At 41.2% G+C, this 17,711-nt stretch overlaps 3 protein-coding genes across 3 annotated transcripts; 2 read left to right on the top strand and 1 right to left on the bottom strand.

The window, feature by feature from the left end:
* Window positions 1–3,042: 3,042 nt before the first annotated feature.
* BDR25DRAFT_56849 (uncharacterized protein) lies at window positions 3,043–3,739 on the top strand. The gene is made up of 2 exons (XM_033698757.1): window positions 3,043–3,490; window positions 3,541–3,739. The coding sequence occupies exons 1-2, from the start codon at window positions 3,241–3,243 to the stop codon at window positions 3,627–3,629; spliced, it is 339 nt and encodes a 112-aa protein (XP_033545235.1). The 5' UTR covers window positions 3,043–3,240; the 3' UTR covers window positions 3,630–3,739.
* Window positions 3,740–8,422: 4,683 nt separating this feature from the next.
* BDR25DRAFT_344352 (uncharacterized protein) lies at window positions 8,423–10,095 on the top strand. The gene is made up of 2 exons (XM_033693932.1): window positions 8,423–9,231; window positions 9,296–10,095. Exons 1-2 carry the CDS (start codon window positions 8,447–8,449, stop codon window positions 10,038–10,040), a joined length of 1,530 nt encoding a protein of 509 aa, XP_033545234.1. The 5' UTR covers window positions 8,423–8,446; the 3' UTR covers window positions 10,041–10,095.
* A 392-nt stretch (window positions 10,096–10,487) lies between these two features.
* On the bottom strand, window positions 10,488–11,457 carry BDR25DRAFT_357716 (uncharacterized protein; the record flags this gene model as incomplete). The annotated part of the gene is made up of 6 exons (XM_033695843.1): window positions 10,488–10,608; window positions 10,680–10,733; window positions 10,808–11,016; window positions 11,061–11,132; window positions 11,165–11,288; window positions 11,426–11,457. The coding sequence occupies 6 exons, from the start codon at window positions 11,455–11,457 to the stop codon at window positions 10,488–10,490; spliced, it is 612 nt and encodes a 203-aa protein (XP_033545233.1).
* Between the last annotated feature and the right edge of the window lie 6,254 nt (window positions 11,458–17,711).

The raw sequence follows: 17,711 nt of genomic DNA, 5'->3' as shown, positions 1-17,711 counted from the left end.
TATAGTATCTAAAATAATAACACATATAACTTTAATAAAATAGGCTTTATAATAAGTTAGACATCTAGTAACTATACTTATACCTAAAACTTTACTTTAAGCTCTAGAGAACGCTTTACAAACATACTAGGCTAGTTTATGCTAATAACGTACTTCACAGGCGAGTTGCTTACACACCTAAGTTGCTTACTTTTACTAAGACCCTACTAAACTACTCTTCTTACACTAATGCATTCTCTACAACACTACTTAGACGTGCTAAAAGAATATTAGATACAGTTTACGCTTTAAGCTTTTAAACAAGACATAAAACTCTTAAAGAAATGTGCTGCAGCTATGTGCAAGGTCTTATAAAAGATAATAAATAACTATAGCACTAGATAACCTTTACAAGCTAATTCTACAGCTAAATTATAAAGGCTAGGTAATAAAAAGAAGCAGGTAATTGTTAAGACTATACTTAAGCTATATGCATAAGGAATTTCCCCTTAGATAGCATTTATAGCTAATATAGCTAATTCTTTACACGCTAAGCATAATCTAGGCTATATTTATATAAACTAGCCTAGTACCTTTATAAAGTGTTATTTAGAGCTTAAAGTAACATTTAAGCATAAGTATAACTATAAGAGAGCCTTTTATAAGAGTCCTAGGGTAATTTAGAGCAGGTTTAGCCTTATAGAGAATATTAAAGCTAAGTATAGCATCTAAAATAATAACATGTATAACTTTAACAAGACAAAGTTTATAATTAGCTAAATATCTTTTAACTATACTTACACTTAAAACTTTACTTTACGCTCTAAATAACGCTTTATAAATGTACTAGGCTAGTTTATATAAACATAGCCTAGATTATGCTTAGCGCACAAAGAATTAGCTATATTAGCTATAAATGCTATTTAAGGGGAAATTTCTTGCGCATATAGCTTAAGTATAGTCTTAATAATTACCTACTTCTTTTTATTACCTAGCCTTTATAATTTAGCTGTAAAATTAGCTTATAAAAGTTATCTAGCGCTATAGTTATTTATTATTTTTTATAAAACTTTACACATAGCTGTAGCACATTTTTTTAAGAGTTTTATGTTTTATTTAAAAGCTTAAAGTATAAGCTGTATCTAATATTCTTTTAGCGCGTCTAAGTAGTGTTGTAGGGAATGTATTAGTGTAGGAAAAGTAGTTTAGTAGAGTCTTAGTAAAAGTAAGTAACTTAGGTGTGTAAGCAACTCGCCTGTAAAGTACGTTATAGCCTAGATTACACTTAGCGTGTAAAGAATTAGCTATATTAGCTATAGCTACTAGCTAAGAGGAAAATCCTTACATATATAGCTTAAGTATATGCTTAATGATTACCTACTTTTTATTATTACTTTACTTTTATAAGTTAGCTATAAAATTAGCTTATAAAAGTTATTTAGTGTGTTAGTTATTTATTATTTTTTAAAAAACTTTATATATAGCTATAGTATATTATTTTAAAAGAGTTATGTTTTATTTAAAAGCTTAAAGTGTAACCTATATCTAATATTCTTTTAGCACGTCTAAGTAGTGCTGTTAGGAATAGATTAGTGTAAAAAAAGTAGTTTAGTAGGGTCTTAGTAAAAGTAGGTAACTTAGGTGTGTAAGCAACTTGCCTGTAAAGTATGTTAAAGAATATTTGCAAGATTTTAATGTTTAATAGTGTACTATTCTGCTATCTCTTTGTAGGCAGGTTACTTTGACTAGCAGAATATAAAGATAGTACAAAGATAGAATAGCCAAACTACATAGGTATTCTAACGTGTGATATCAATAGTATATGCCTAGACTTTTAAAGCCTATTCATAAAACAGTTATTCACACAGATACAGGTTCCACCCTATTCTGAGGAGAGCCTTTCCCTCTAAGATAGCGGAATGAAGTGAAAGTGAAAGCGCCGGCAATGATATGCGTTTACTGCTATCTTGGCTCAAATTTAAAAGACTGCAACCTTAATTTTTAAGAACGGGAAGGGGGGTGAGTTGCTGTGCAAGGTAGCTGTAGGGACGTCGCCAATGTTGCACCACGAGACACTCTGTGTGGGTGGCCATCCGCGGGAACGTGCGACGCGGCCTAGGATAACGAAGGCAAACTACACAGTAGCCATTTGACCTACATGAATAGCGCTGGGGAGGGCCCCTGCAGGATATGGCTGGGTATGGTCGTTTGTTGAAACAGTTGATGGACGCGGTAATGTCATCCTGATCCGGCTCATTCGCGCGTCTGGTGTCAATGTGGTGCTGTGTGGTGTACGCCCATGCTCCCATTTTAGGTCGGTGGGGGGGCGAATGGTTGGGGAACAAAGTCCCTGAGCAGCTGCTGGTCGTTCGCAGGGGCTGCGAAAGGATGCTCTTACGCCGTTTGTGGCCTGAGATGGCTGATAGGTGGGGCTGGCAGCCTCGTCCCCTCTGCGCCAATGTTGAGCAGCGTTTCGAAATAGCAAGCCGCGCTGCCCGGCAACCTCGCGCGAAGTCCAACACATCGAGCATGTGGGGCCACCGTTATCTAGCTCCTTGGCGCTCCTCAAGCAGTTATGCGTTTTCTTGCCTTGCGAGCGATACCGCTCAAAGTCTCGGTCAAATCGCAATAAGGAAACTAGAGAGCGGTTTTGTTATCTGTGTTACGTAAACTAAGCTTGATCTAACTTTCCTTTCTCTTTATTAACTCGCTCTTTAGTGTTGCGACACTCCTTCACGAGGCAGTTAAAAGTGACATCAGGGGCTGTGTTTTGACCCTGGGGCCAAGTTCGTTAACCATCGTGTGAGGGATAAGGTGCCTAAAATGTTGCATATTCTAGCGACCAGTGGATTCCTGACAACCCGCCGCTCTGTCGGAGGCAGCTGAAGCCCAATATGCAAGAAGAAGGCAAAATGGGATCTCGCCTGCCCAGGCAACACTGTCATCAGGCAGAATCAGAGGGTATGCGAGCCATTCAAGAGTTCAACCTGAGGCAACACTGATGCTCACTACGACAGGTTGTCACAGCGTTCCAAGCGCACCACGACTTTGTTGGGCATTGATATCGCTCTCCAGAGGAACAGAGGAGTCATAGCTAGGAACAAGGTCATACTAAGTTATAATTGGCCCAGCCACCACAACTGCGAAACCCAATGCATACCCCAAACCGAAGTCTATGGAAATTGAAGACGGCCTCCAGAATATATATTCACGTACGAAGCTGTTGTCTACCCGCTACTAGCATCATCCGCAGTCTTGATTATGGGTCCCATATTCCTTCGCAGATACTTTGGCCTTCTCCACTCTGCCGTTAAAAGGCAACCGATACAATCCCTAAAGCACACGTCTCCCCCACGCACCCAATTCTCACGTCCGGTCCCATGCAAATATTGCAAACCCCAACCATTCTCAAGGTTCGCACGGTACCATGACGGAAAGTGGTTCTGCAGCTGCAACCTCCCAGCGATCTGGAAACAAGTTAAGAAAAGGGGCCATTTTGAGGGAATGACATGTAGGTTCCAGACCTAATAAGTGATTCTAGGAGTTGGCTGAATGACATAGTCCTAAGATGTCCGAAAGAGATGGGCAAGCAGTGTGATTTCATTCTATGGAAGGACCATGAGAGTGGTGCTAGGGGGTTGTTTAAGTAAGCACAGCTGAAGAGGAGCAAGGCAAAGATGAACGAAATTGTAACCTGTTGGGTGCATTTAGTCTTCCTATGTATATCTGTAGTGCTAAGTCTGCTCGTGCTGAGCGTTTATACCATCCAAAAATTCCTAAACTTCGTTCCAACCAAATGCCAATGCTGATAGAACGAGAAATAACCATAGCAAAAAACTACAACCTGTACCCAAGGTCCCAAAATAGGCCATTTCCTACAATCGAGGTGGAAATCCTTTCGCACGCAATGATATTTCCTCCCGCTCGGCGATGCCAATTTCGACAGTTAGTACGGCTTATGCAGTATAACCGAACTCGAGCTTGGAAGGCTAGGCTTCGAGCAGAGACGCCGGCACACCCTACGGCGTAGAATTGCTGACTCAAAGATATCGATGTTCTAGCTGTGGAATTGGGTGGGAGGTTATGGTCGTATCCCTTTCCTCTCGAAGCCTGATCTCTGACCTTTCTGGAATAAAGCGGTTGCCCCTATCGGCAGGTGTGTGCTATAACCGATACAATGGCCTCTTTAATTTCCGGTGTATCGTTGACCCCTGTACTTTGGTTTTATGTCCCTCATTTGATGCGGGTCCGTGGACTGCCAGAAGGGACACTCTAGTTCTGATATCTTGCTGGCGCCGTGTCTTGCATGAGCTTAGGAGGGGGCATATGGCAAACGACTCGACAAGGGAGCGAGATCCAAACAAGGTGGAATGAGTGTATTGTAAGGTCTAAGGAGCTCGATAGAGCTCTGGGCTGACTATATACTGTACGAGATAGGAGCTATGCCTAATGAGTGAATAGTGCAGTACATGGGTATGATATCGCGTGAGACACGTGCGACACCGTGTTGTGTGACTGCATCATGTAGTAACAGAATTGGCGGACTCGATAGACGTAGATGAGTTTTGATGAAATAGACAGGGGCGCAGAAAGTGTTGACGGAAACTGTAAGTTTCGTTACTGCTAATGCTAGGTGAAACTTCACTGTCTGACGAACGTTTTAGCTTGAGGTATTATATATATTGCTTCTAGTAGCCGTTACTTGATCAGCATGGACAACGTCTGTTAGAGATAACCCTTTCTATGTCGTCGTCGACATTGGAACCAGAATTCGAATTCAATGCACGTTCGCCGACTATTTGTGCAATGTTAGGCTGGTTTTGGTCCATAGCTAGAGATGAACGGAGTCCCCTCAGCTAGGAAGCGTCTGTCGTCGATTCGACTTCCTGGGTCTTTGGGGGGAGGAGAGCCAATTTTCTGAGCAGTAGACGAAACGTTAACTAGCTGTGTCACTACTGGTGGCGTGGAGGGTGAAGTCGTTGCTTTTAGTCAGATGGGAACGAGGCCAGGAGATCGTGGGAAAGCATCGTCGGAGCCGTAGTTAAGGGACATCGTTTCAAAGGAGGAAGATAGCCCTAAGAATACGGGAGAGCCGAAGCTGCGGTCACAAAGAGTGGTGTTCTAGCCATGCTGCGGGGATATGCCTGGCCGAGACTAGCGCCCTATATCCTCTCGCTTCTTTGACTGGTAACACTTCTATGGAAGCTCAGCAAGACGATGCGACGCTCGACGGGGTGATAGGTATTGCTGAAGAAGTAGTTATTTCACATTTGACACCCGATACTAAAGTCTATGAGCATATCATCAATCATCCCACACTAGCAGTCAGTCAGCTGCAGCTTTTCACGCTTGCTCCCCTCCAACTCACCGTCCTCATCAGTTACAAGGTGGACGTAATTGGCCCCGAACCATCCTCGGTAAAGATGCTCAGCAAAAGGAGGAGGAGCTTGATCGTTGGACAACATACGCTCAGCAAATAGTTGACGAGGACCTATTGACCACATTAGGGACTGAGCAGACCTTTTCTTGCGTATGTTGTACTACAAACGAAAGAGGCAGCGAGGGAGACCGGACGCGTTTGAAGAGGTCAGGAAGACTGAGGGATGAACGTCATAATGTGGGAGAGTTGGTGGGTGAAGGCTGTTCGCTCTTTCTGTCACCCTGCTCGTGGCTAGCAATCGTCGTTCCCATTCTTGGAACCGCGCCAACTCTACACTCACACACTCGCCTGCATTCCGCTACCTTCCTCAGCCCATCAACGCAAGCTCGCTTTGCGAAAGCCGTCCTCCTCGCTCTCCTCCTTTTCGCCAGGATCGAGGGTTACGTCAACGCCCGCCTTGGCTAAAAGATGGTAATTCTCTTGACAGAGTCGAAAGTTTCGTTGGGTTCGAATTTCCACGTACGGAATATTAAGGGACGCAACGGTAGGCAAGATTGTATGGCGCACTACAGTATTGTAGTAACAATCGTAGCAAACCGCCTAGTGTTCAATTCGCGTGGGAGGTGATGCTACTCTGTTTAATGGCTAGCCAATGCGGGACATCGCAGACGCTGCCGGGTTGGCTGCGCTGCCTTCGGTGTAAGTGTCATATTTCGTGACTTGCTCATAGGATTTCGCGCTCTCTCCCTGCCACAGCCACGACTGTGGCTTTACAGGTACCAATTCGACGCATGATGGCCTATAGAAGCTATTACGTCCACTGGCAGATATATTGGATAACAGAAAGATAAGGACGAATATCAATTCATGCTGCGTCAAGCCTTGCAAGGTGTTCCTTCAGTGCTACTGGTTAAGTCACCGGTAAGTAGCGGTATTTCACCCACAGGGTCAATACACCAGAGAGGCCCAGGCATGAGATATTCGTCCATCTTCCACTTCCTCGAAGGTTCCCTGCGTCACGCTTGAGACTCTTCTAGACTCGTGACCCAGGATCGTCATAGGACTTTTACATCGTCCCTCTAAGTGCGTCCTCCGTCGCGTGTTATCGCCATGACAGATGCACAGGACCTGTCCACGTAAATTCAACAACTTTCTTAAGCAAAGAACACTCAAGTCATCAGACATTGGGCTCCACTTTCTATTCGCACGCCTAGCGCCTCTTCTAGCTGCGACTCTAGCAGCCTCTAATGCACGCACACTCTTCCCGCCGCGTTCGACTCCACTTGACTACTGCTGTCTAGGGATGGCTCAATTTCTAGCTTATTTTGGTCTAGACAACCCTGACAGTGTGCTTTTAGACGATGTTATTGTATTCTAGGTTGCTAGCTTCCCTAAATTTAGGCTCTACTATTTTAAGCTTAGCCTAAAGCTTAGCCTTATATCTCGTTGTCTTAAGCTTAAGTGCTAGAGGAACATAAGGAAGGTATTTTATTAGAAGAAACCAAGGGGCTAGTAAAAGAATCCTAGGATCGGAGGCTAGTTTAGCGCGGAGATTTGTTAGAGCCTCTAGTCGAAAGGATAGAGCTAGACTAGAGGTTGAAATACCTCCGTTATAGAACCATAAGTAACAGGTCGTAGAGTATGAAAATAAATGTGCAATACACTAGAAGACGTGATGAACTTCTCTTCAAGTAGGGAAATTAATTAAACAAAGCCTCTAGTGTGGATCTTAACCTTCGCGAATAGCTACCCTCTGAGGCGGAGATTTGCTACTGCTTATATACATGCTACTTCTTGATCCTATGCCTAGATGCATTGGATTGCTCATTCCCTGTCTATTTAAGTTTAGTATAGACGCATCTGGCTAAGCTTAAGCCTGGCTGCTTTTGGCTGATCATTCTTTGTCCATTCAAGTCCCACAAGGACGCATCCGACCAAGCTTAAACCCTCTCGTGTCATATAGTGATATACTGAATACATGCTGTTAACTGTTGGTGTTGTCCTATCGTCTAACAAAAGCAATGCAAAATAGCTATTCGACAGAGCAATAAAATTAATTGTGCGTTGTTACTACACGAGGGTCTTCTTGCTAGTTTCTTCCTGAGAAGTCACCATAGTTTTGTCTTGAAAGTTTAAACTAAGTTGCGACACCAACAATAACCTCCTGTTTACGCTCCTAGCTATCTTTACTAGCTAGTCTATACGGTTTGGAAATAGAAGCCTTATGCGAGAACGTAAAGTAGGAAAAGTAGCTAATACGTCTATGGTTAACAATCTTGCCAACGGTCTCCAGTTTCCAATACTACGCCTTGCTCTGTAGGTAAACCTAGTAATATTAATATGTGAGAGCACTGTGTGAAAGATGTATGAAGCGCGGAAGGGGTATAGGATAGTATTGGTAAACGAACCATTGAGGAGACTCAGGGGTTCGGGAAAGGATATATATGTACTACAGCACGTGATGGGACGTCACGTGCCCATGACCGGGCCGAGCGCTCTCCGGGAGGGGGAGTTGTTCTAAATAGGGAGGTTGTGTGAGCATGCAGCTATGGTAGAAGCTGATGAAGTGAAGTGTATTGTATAGTGTGTTGTGCTCTGCTGCAGAGTATTTATTTACATCTATAACAGTAGAGGCAGTAAGGGCCATGGCAATGGCTTAGGGGCCATGGTGAAGGCAGTAGGTGCTATAGTAAAAGCCTTAGGAGCTGTTGCGGCTCAGGGAAGGGGGATTTCCGTATCAGGAATGCGACAGGGGAGTTCGGAGACATGTCCCAGTTAACCATGACGGAATACGGTATTTAGATTAAGGCTATCCATTAGTCTTAAGATAGAGGCCTAAGCTTCTAGGCTGTTGCATGTGAAAATGACTAAAACAGGACGTGGAGCAGCAGTTTTGGTCAGGAGTGGGAGGTGGACGCATGTCGCAACCCGGCTAAGCGTTGAAAGATGAAGGTGTTGATGGTGAGCAGAGAGCGACTTTTCTGGCGGAAAATGCCGTCTTGGCGCAACGGCTGTGGCTGGTAGCGAGGACGCAACCGGCATCAATAACAAACTCGCCCTCATCCCCTCCAAAGGCTTCCCTCAACTATGGACGACCCTCAACATCTCTCACTACCCTATGATACCCGCGACCGAATCCACACCTGGCTCTGCGGCTCCCCCGAACCTGCTCTTGCGGCGCTACCGAATCGCCCACCAACGCCTCCACGATCACCAAGCTCGCAACTGCGTAAACACCGCCGCGACTCCTCGCTGTATGACAGCGACATGGAGGGCTCTCGAGATGGCAGCCCGAAGAGGCGGCGCGGCAACGATGACAACATTGCACCCGCCCAGAGCGTGTCGCAGGTGGGTGTGGGTAGCGTGCTTGCGTTGAGCGAGCGCACGACTTTGACTGCGACGGGTACTGGTGGTAGCGGCGTGGTGGTGGACAGGAAGCGCTCTGTAAGCCCGAGTCGGCACTTGACGGCACTGCGGACGGCGCAGCCCGCGATCACGCTGGGTCCAATAACCATGCACAAGACGCCGTTGCCGAAGGACGTTGCGGTGGATATTGGTAAATTGAGGAAGCGACTTTCGGCACGCCATGGATATATTCCGGCCGGTCTTCAGGAAGCCATTTGTAGAGACCCTGTTTTTCTTCCATCTCTGGATATCGATCCTATTGATGAGGAGGAGTTTGATGAAGCCGACTCGCAGAATGCAGCTGAGCTTGCAGATACCTTGCGGCGGGTAAAGACGATATTCCAGAACGCGCGCCTCTGTACAGAGTATGGTCGCGATGAGAACGCATGGTGCTTTGACGTGGTTTATCCTTTGCTAGAGCTGGCCATCAAGCTTCACGGGAAAGACAAATGGCGGTGCGAAAGCGTGTATGATTTGGCTCCCACTCCCCGCCACCCCCCCCCTTTCTATAGCTAACCTTCTCACTCCCAGCCAATCCCAATCCCTCTCCCCCCGCTACCTTTCCTCAATCCCCGACCCGACCCACACCTCTCCCACCCGTATGAAAACCCTTTACCGCAAGACAGACTTCTGCTTCTCAACCTCGCGTCTCGACCCCGCTTTCGCATCGCTCTACGACCATCTAGAAAGGACGTATCCCGAGGTGTCGCATACAACAGACAACTTCACTTCGCGTGTGGCGCTGTTCTCTGGGATTGAGGTTAAACCGGAGAATGGGGATCATAAGGAAGCGGAGTTGCAGATGGGGATTTGGATGGCGGGGAGTTTGAGGAAGAAGGCATCGTTAGCGACGCAGGCTGTGTCTGGATTCCAACCCTCTCATGCAAGTACTCGGTCTGCGGCGGAGGAAGCTGGAGATATCGCAGCGTACCCCCTTGCCGCCGAGGCGGACGCCACACCCGGTGTTACCCTCAATGTCAATACAGTACCCCCCCTCGAACCCGCTATCACAATTATCGGCCACGAGCACAAAGTATACTACGCTTATCTTTCTGGCTCGGGCGGCGATGTTACGATCCTTGGACCAGATGAGAAGCTTGTGGGTCTTACGACCAGGTCCGTACAGGGGATTTTTAGACTTGTGAGGTTTTACGGAGCGGTTTTAGAGTATTGTTATGGCGTAGATGAGGAGGAGACAGAAAAGGGCGTCTGGGGTACGTTCTTAGGGCCGGTTTTGAGGGTGCTGGCTGGCAACGGAGGTGGTGGCGGCGGGTGAGAAGAAATGCTGAACATATTTATGATGTTATGTATTCATGTATTTTGGCTGAATTGATACCCCCGTAGTTTCTCTCTTCGTTGAGACGAACGTTTCGCCTTGCTTCCTTTCATCGTGTTCATGCTGTCAAAATATCCTTGGCTATGAGTCAAGCGGAGGGTAATGGCTTAGTTATTAGGACATCTCTATATTATCCCTCATAACCCACTTTCTCTGGCACCCTAAGCTCTGACTTCTGGTTCGGCCTTCTACATTTCATCTGTAGATTCTCGCCAACTACCTCCCGACCCTCTCTTTGCCGGCGCGTTTACAGGCTGATCATATTAAAAAAGCTCCTAGCGTTTGCTCGGAGCGTTGCGAGAGCTACATAACACGTCGCGCGGTCTTCTCTGAAGGAAAAGCCGTCTCTCTTACTAGATGACGTCATAACAAACCAGCCACGCCTCATTAGCCACGATCGACATTCTCGTTGCTGATGTAACCCCAAATGATACATCCGCACAGAGTTGACTCTCTCGTGATGCTACTCCCCATCAAATCCCATGCAAGTTCGGCGGCATTTACACTCCTCATTGATCACACTTCTCGTAGCCGCAGTACCATCTAAGTAATAATACTACATCTTGGTGCGTTCAATACGCTCTCGCCATCCTCAAACGCCATTCGTCTTTAAATGGAGAATAGCTTTCGGCACTTTCGGGAGATGTTTCTCCAAGTTGCGCAAGAACTTTTTGTTTCTTTTTAGTTCGGACTTGATCTGAGCTCACTTGATTTCCACCACGGCTCCAAATATAGGTGCCAGATCGTGTGAAGTATATAGCTCCCCACTGTTTTCACCTTCTTTTCTTTGCTTGAGGGCATCAAGCTTGTTGCGGACAGTCATATCGCCGAACGGAAGTCCCAAAATCTTCTCGACCGTTTCCGGCGCAAAGTAGGGTAGTCTAAGAAAATAACCGTTCTTGGTTGCCGTTAGGCGCTCTTGAGACGTTCATTATCGCTAAATTTTCGCAATTCAAGCACAAATAACTTGGACAGCTCCGAGAAGCCTTTCATCTTATTCAACTCCGCCACTACGTGTTTCTTTGCCGCAATCTGGACCAGGTGCTTGTCCCAAATGCCTCCACAATCGCTCCTGTACTTGGGCGAAAGAAGAGAGACCTAGTCCAGAACTCCTCATCGAGCACGAACTCGCCCTCAATACCATCATGATTTAATGTTTTGAAGGAGATTTCCGTGACAATCTTCCCGCTATCAACCCCCCTAGTAATCTATCCTAATTTTATATATTTGGCAATATTTAGCAATATTTGTTTTTAAAAAATGGGAATACTAAGTAGGTATTCCTTGCCCACAACTTTACTAGTCTTTTCATCGTCTATGATTACAAGTCCTTCAGACAACAAGATAACAGGTCCATTGTGTACAAGTCTAGGTCTATTGTTGTGTGCGACTTTGCACTTCTTATACTAGACAACAGTATATATTTCTTAGTAATTCGCAAAGAAAATCTTATTAACTAGGCTATTAAACAACACTGGTCACGGAAGCGATGGCAGCGACAATGCAGCGACAATGGTGTACTGTCTACATGCTTGGAAAATAACATAATCGTTTGTTTACTAAGGATGTATCACGGTTATGTTACAGCTATCCAACCCCTGAGTACCCTAGGCTTGGCACGGGGTATATAGGCTCCTCACCCTCCGTACCTCTGCCTCCGACCCTAAGGTTTACTCTCGTTACCCCCCCTATCCTGCATTCCCTCTCTGTGCCTCGTCCTTCCTGCTCGATACCTCTCACAGGATGTTAAGAAATTGTACAGCCACTTCACAACGCACTTGCGTTGTTACACAGTGGTCCCGGCTTTACAAAGGTACTTTATACCACACCTGAGATCAATCAATCAAGCAAGCTGGCAGTTTCTGGCTTAATTAATTGCGTTTTAGTATAAGGTTTAGCTAGATTAATTAAATTAGCTTAGCAGAAAGTTGCTAGCTTAATTAGTAGCTTAGGTGCTTAATTCCTAAATAGGAAAGTTATATATATTTTTTAGTGTTAAGTCTTAGCTGTTGTCCTATGTATCTAGATTGTTGTCTTTGCCTACCTACTTACTAAGCTTGTATAAAACGTTTATCTGCTTATTAGTAAGCTTTAATTAGCTTATATTATTATTATTACTACTACTAAAACTAGCCTGTCTTTATTATTGTACTAAGTGTAGTGCTGTAAGTAGCTTAAGTAATATATAGTGTTAGTAAGGCTCTAGTAGATCTCTAAGCTTACTAAAAACGCGCTTACACTTACAGCTTAAAGCTAGTATAGAGAGTATTATAAGCGCTATCTTACTAAAGTTAAGATATTAATCACGCAGCCTAAACTAGTATTATATAGGATTAGTGCTCTTACTAATAATTAGCTTATGCTTTTACTACTTATACTTATTCTTCTTAGTATTACTACGTGTAGGATTAATAATGCTATTAATTATGTTATTAATATTACTTAGTTTCTTTAGTGTGTGTGTGTAGTAAGGCCTTAGTAACAGTAGCAACTTGTAATTTACCTATAGTGCCTAGAAATTAAGATTATTAGATGCTAGCTAATTAGACTTCTTAGCCTACACTTAATTATAGTAGTGTTTATAGTAAAGATAGAGTATTATAGTAGTATAGTAAGCTAGTAAGTTGTTAAGTTTAGCGTAGTACTTATTTACTTTAAGTAGCGCTGTGTGTAGATTAATAGGAAGATAATCTTTAAGCGCCTTATTATAAGCATTATAGACTATACTATTATAGTAGAGAAGGTAAGCTTCTAATTAAGTAAGTAAAAACTTAAATATTAAAATTACTTTAGTAATTACACTAAAGCTATACTTACTATGTCTTTTAAAGCGCTTTATACACTTTTTAAGTAGCCTAAAAACTTTTATATAGTTAGTAATAATAGCTTAATTAGTAGCTATAAGGCTGTTTAATTTTATCTACTATAAAGTAGTAAGCTAATCCTTACCTTATAAGTTAGTGTAGATATCCTCTTTTACTATATTTTATATGTAGGTGTTTATATATGTGTTAATAGCTAGTGTAAGCTTTATAGCTTACTTAAAATAGTTAAAGTATAAGTTTTAGTGTGTAACTACTAGCTTAATTAGCTGCAGTATTATAAGCTTATTATCTATGTTATAAGGCAGCTTATAGTAAGCTATACGCTGCGCCTTCTTAAAGAGATTGTACTGCTGCTGTCAGATTGAAGCACTGTTTCTGGGCTTCCTGAGATGAATGATGGGTTTGGATATGATGTATAGGATGATTGATTAATTGTATTTATTGTGTTGATTTTTCAATCCTTTTTCCTGCTCTACTCGTGTTGCTCAGCTTTTTGTTTTGCTGATCTGAGTCCCTCGCGCACTTGCCCTATGCGCGACCAGCTTGCAAAATGCTGCAATTTGCTGCAAACTGCTGCAACATGCTGCAAAATGCTGCAATTTGCTGCAACATGCTGCAAACTGCTGCAATTTACAGCAACATACTGTTTGAGCTTATTGCTCGTACTATGTAGCAGCTTTCGTCAAGCGTTCCTCCTGTCTTAACAGTAGGTGCGCAAATCTGACACACCCCCTCAGCTTGGACATGCTTTAAGCTGGTTCCTGATTGCGCAACCTTAGTATGCTTCCAGGGCTTCCATTCTTGCTTCAATCTCTTCCATATCCGCTTCCTAACTAACTATCCTCTCCCTGACGTTAACTAGCCGAATTTGCTGAAGAAAGCTTGGCCATTTGCTGACTAGAAGGGCTTTAGTGAGTCCGTCCGCAAGCATCTTGCTGGAGGGGACATGGACAACCTTGATCGTTTGTCGAGAGACTTCCTGTCAGAGCCAGTGGTTATGGATGTTGACATGTCGGAGCTTAGTTTAAAGTTAAGATATCTCTTTGTTTACTAGTTAGATTGTCTGCTTGTTGTCGCACTAGATTATAATAGTTAAATTAGGCAGCTTAACCTACAGTTTATTAAGAAGCATTCTTATAAACATAGCTTCCTTAGCAACTTAGAATAGTGCAAGTAATTCTGCTTCTGTTGTTAATGTTGTAACTATATCTTGTTTATTTACTTGCTATGCAATCTATCTGCTAAATAGTTAAATAACATAGCCCTAAGAGCTCTTTCTATCTAGTGTATTATCTATAAATAACGCATTACTTGCTACTATAAAGTAGTCTTCTCCTCCTAATTAGAGTGCGTACGTCTGTGTCGCATGTAGGTACAGGATGACTCAATCGGCTGCATCCTAATGGTTAGATGCGGGATTCGTGAGAAACTGTGCAAGGCGTGATGTAGTAAAGGCAATGTCTAGTCTTATAGTAACTGCTGTAAAGAGCAGAGATCTAATCTTCTGCTAATATTAATTTACTTCTAATAGGGTTGCAAAACTAGATTGCAGCATAAGTTTAATCCTACTTATAAGTGTAGCGTGCTGCAGGTCCTTTCTGTTAGCTAGCCTAGCTATCTTGTTAATATATAAGGCCTGTAACAGCTAAATTATTTATTGCTGTTAATCTCTAATAATCTTAACTTCTAGAAACTATTATAGGTCCTTGCCTTTTGTTAGAGTATACTTCTCTTGTAACTAGTCTACTACACGCTGTGCATCTACTTTAGAGCCTTTTCTGTACGCAATAATAAGGTTGTCTATGTAGAAGAAGACAAATATTCTAGCTTTAGTTATGCAGTAGAGTTTATGTAGGACAGCTAAGAACCTAAGGCCTTTAAAAGTTATTATAAAATAGTGTTGCTAGAGTAAAGAAAAAATTTATAAGCTATATAGTGCTTTTTAAAGCTTTAGTATTATACCTAGTTTCTAATAGCCTCTTAGCATCTGCATGTAGATATTGCAGTTAATTACTGCATGTATAAACGCGTTAGTTATGTTGTATTGTTTAAGCTCTAGGTTAAAGCGTGCAGATATTGCTATTAGCATTTAAAATAAGCGTTTTGCTAGGGTGGCAGTGTAGGTATTTTATGTAGTAATGTTTCTCTGTTAATTGCTGTAAACTACTAGTTACACCTTACATCTTTGCAATCTGTAGTGCTTGTTAAGCTTATAAGTGTACACCTACATATAATCTAGAATCTGCTGTCTAGCTGCCTTAATTAGCTTTGTCTAGACCTCTGTCTAGAATTTTATTGTTTAATAACTATCTAGGTGCGTTCTTTCTGCTGCCTTAAACATCTTATGTAAAGGGTGCTCCTCTAGTTGCTTTTAGGTTAATAGTAAAAGTAGTAGCTAGCTTCTATAAGGTGTTTTTCTTTTAAATAGCATTTTTATTAATGCTGCTTTATCTAGTGTCTTGCTGCTATGCTTTTCTACACTTCTAAATCTTATGCTAGCTATAAAGGCTATAGCCTATAGTATAGTCTTTAACAACTCTATTTAGCTTAGCTTTAGTGCTGCTCTAGCTATTAACTGCATAAGTAATGCTGCAGGTAGTAGAGTGTTTAGAGGAGATAAATAGTTATCTCTAATCTTCCTTCTTTAATAGTAGCCTAGTAGGTCTACTTTATTAAAATTTAATGTATTATTTATAGTGTTGTCTTTATAGAATAACTCTGTCTCTAGCTAATAACTAAGTGTTAGAAGCTTAATTATTTTAATATATATAGTAATTTTTTTTACTATGTTATATATAAGGTTATTTATTAGGTCTTTAGGCTTACTGCTAAAGATTAAGTGTTTATTAAAAATAACATTATGTGTATAGATTACTTTTGCTAGCAGTAGTATTTATACACAGTAGATGTTTAATAATTAGTACCTAACTAGATATCTAATCTACGCCTTTAAGTCTAGCCTTTGTAGCTTAGATTTGTTCTAATGTGTGTTATTAGTTATTATAAATGCTTTACAGCTATAGGCTTTTAGATGTGTAAAGCTTAGCTTTTAAATTAACATAATAACTCTATTATTTAAAGCTGCTTGTGTAAAGAAGATCTTATATAGTGTCTTCTAGTTATTAGCATAGTTTAGCGTCTAATTGTATAGGTATACGCTGGCTCTAGTAATGTATAGCTATATGTTCTATAGTAGGTTAGCATCTAGTTGCATAGCCTATAACTTCTTTTTATTTACACCTCCTAAGCGTTTAGCTCCTCTGTTCTAGGCTTGTGTATTTAGTGCTAAAGGCTTAACAGTTATTCTCTATAATGCTAGCTAGCATTCTACCTTTAGTTTTACTGTTGTAATCTTATTATTAGCTTTAATAACTTTTACAGTAATATTATAATAGTTTTTTAGAAAAAAGATAAAGATTATAAAAGCTTTAATAATTAATTTAGTAAGCTTATTATTTTTAAAGTAGAGGTCCTACTAGAGGCTAAAATACTTATTAGTAATTAGCATTTAACTTTACTCTTTTATAATGCTTTATACTTTGTATGTATAGAAATTAATTAATAGTCTTTTACTAAGTCTACTATTACTAATTTGCAGTGCGCAGCTAATTTATTATTATATCTTAGCTCTGCTACATAAGTTATATTAGACTGTTGTAATTTCTTTAATTTACACCTTTTTAGCTTGCTATATAAGGTGTTAAAGTGTAGCTAGTCTAGGGTGTCCTAGACGCTTATGCTATAGCTCTGCTAATGCCTTTTATAAACTATGTTTAGTTCTTATGTTAATTATGTGTGTATAATATAAGCCCTTTTATAGTAGATAGTACTCTAACACCTATTAGCTATAGATTTCTATAAGATCTCTAATTATTATCTTATTTAGAGCCTTTAAAGCAGTTAGCTCTGCTTATGTGTCCTACTAGATTTCTTTCTATTGCAGTAGGCAGAACAAGACTAGGTTGCACAGCAGGTCTAGGCACAGTGCAGTGTTATAAAGTACAAAACTATATGCTTAACTATATGTTCTATGCTTACTTTTTAGGCTTAGTGTAATTAATCTGTAGCCTTAAATCTATATGTAAGAGTTTTTAGACTAAATAAAGTCTTTTAGTGTTAGTAGATAATAGTTATAGATCTAATTAAAATTATTTATAATATAGCATATTAAGCCTAAGTTAAGGATAAATAATTCTCTTAGTAAATATCTGTTCTAGTTTAAATTAACTATAGCTAGCAATGTAGCTGCCTTAACTCTTAATACTTTCTAGCCTTTAAGTTAGTTTTTTTGTATTTCTAGTGTAGGTGTATGTAAACTTTTTAGGATTAGTATTCTTAAATTATGTCTACGCTGCCCTCTTAGTAGGCCTTAAAATTCTAAGTTGTGCTTACGCTTTAATGCTATAAGCTCTTTAACTCTCTTATTTAGCATCTACTAGTCTAGTGCTCTGTCTAGATAGACATAGAAGTAGTCCTTTAGTGCATAGATGTGTCTGCATGCAGGACATTTAGTGCCTTTTATTTTAGCAAGTTTTTAGCTTAAAAATAACTTCCTATTATCTTCTTAATAACATTAATGTTAAGGTTTACTTTATTTTCTTAATGTTATAACTTCTGCACTACAGGCGTCTTTATTTGTGCCCTAGGTAGTCTTTCTACTTTTAGTAAGGTATAATAAGTTATCTGTTGTAAAGGCAGCTTTATGCTTTTTTATATATATTAGATAATTTAACATTATATGTTTTTAAAAGCGCTTTATTATTTCTTTTTAATTTATGTTTAGTGT

Source organism: Lindgomyces ingoldianus (assembly GCF_010093535.1).
Source record: "Lindgomyces ingoldianus strain ATCC 200398 unplaced genomic scaffold BDR25scaffold_25, whole genome shotgun sequence".
Lineage (NCBI taxonomy): Eukaryota > Fungi > Ascomycota > Dothideomycetes > Pleosporales > Lindgomycetaceae > Lindgomyces > Lindgomyces ingoldianus.
The sequence above is the reverse complement of the archived record's forward strand: the minus strand, read 5'-3'. Positions and strand labels throughout refer to the sequence as shown.

Excerpts from the sequence above, each read along its gene's own strand:
- BDR25DRAFT_56849 (XM_033698757.1), top strand. The coding sequence starts at position 3,241 with ATGGGTCCCATATTCCTTCGCAGATACTTTGGCCTTCTCCACTCTGCC. Across the intron at positions 3,491-3,540 it reads CCATTTTGAGGGAATGACAT|TCCTAAGATGTCCGAAAGAG; the intron begins GTAGGTTCCAGA and ends TGAATGACATAG.
- BDR25DRAFT_344352 (XM_033693932.1), top strand. The coding sequence starts at position 8,447 with ATGGACGACCCTCAACATCTCTCACTACCCTATGATACCCGCGACCGA. Across the intron at positions 9,232-9,295 it reads AAATGGCGGTGCGAAAGCGT|CCAATCCCAATCCCTCTCCC; the intron begins GTATGATTTGGC and ends TCTCACTCCCAG.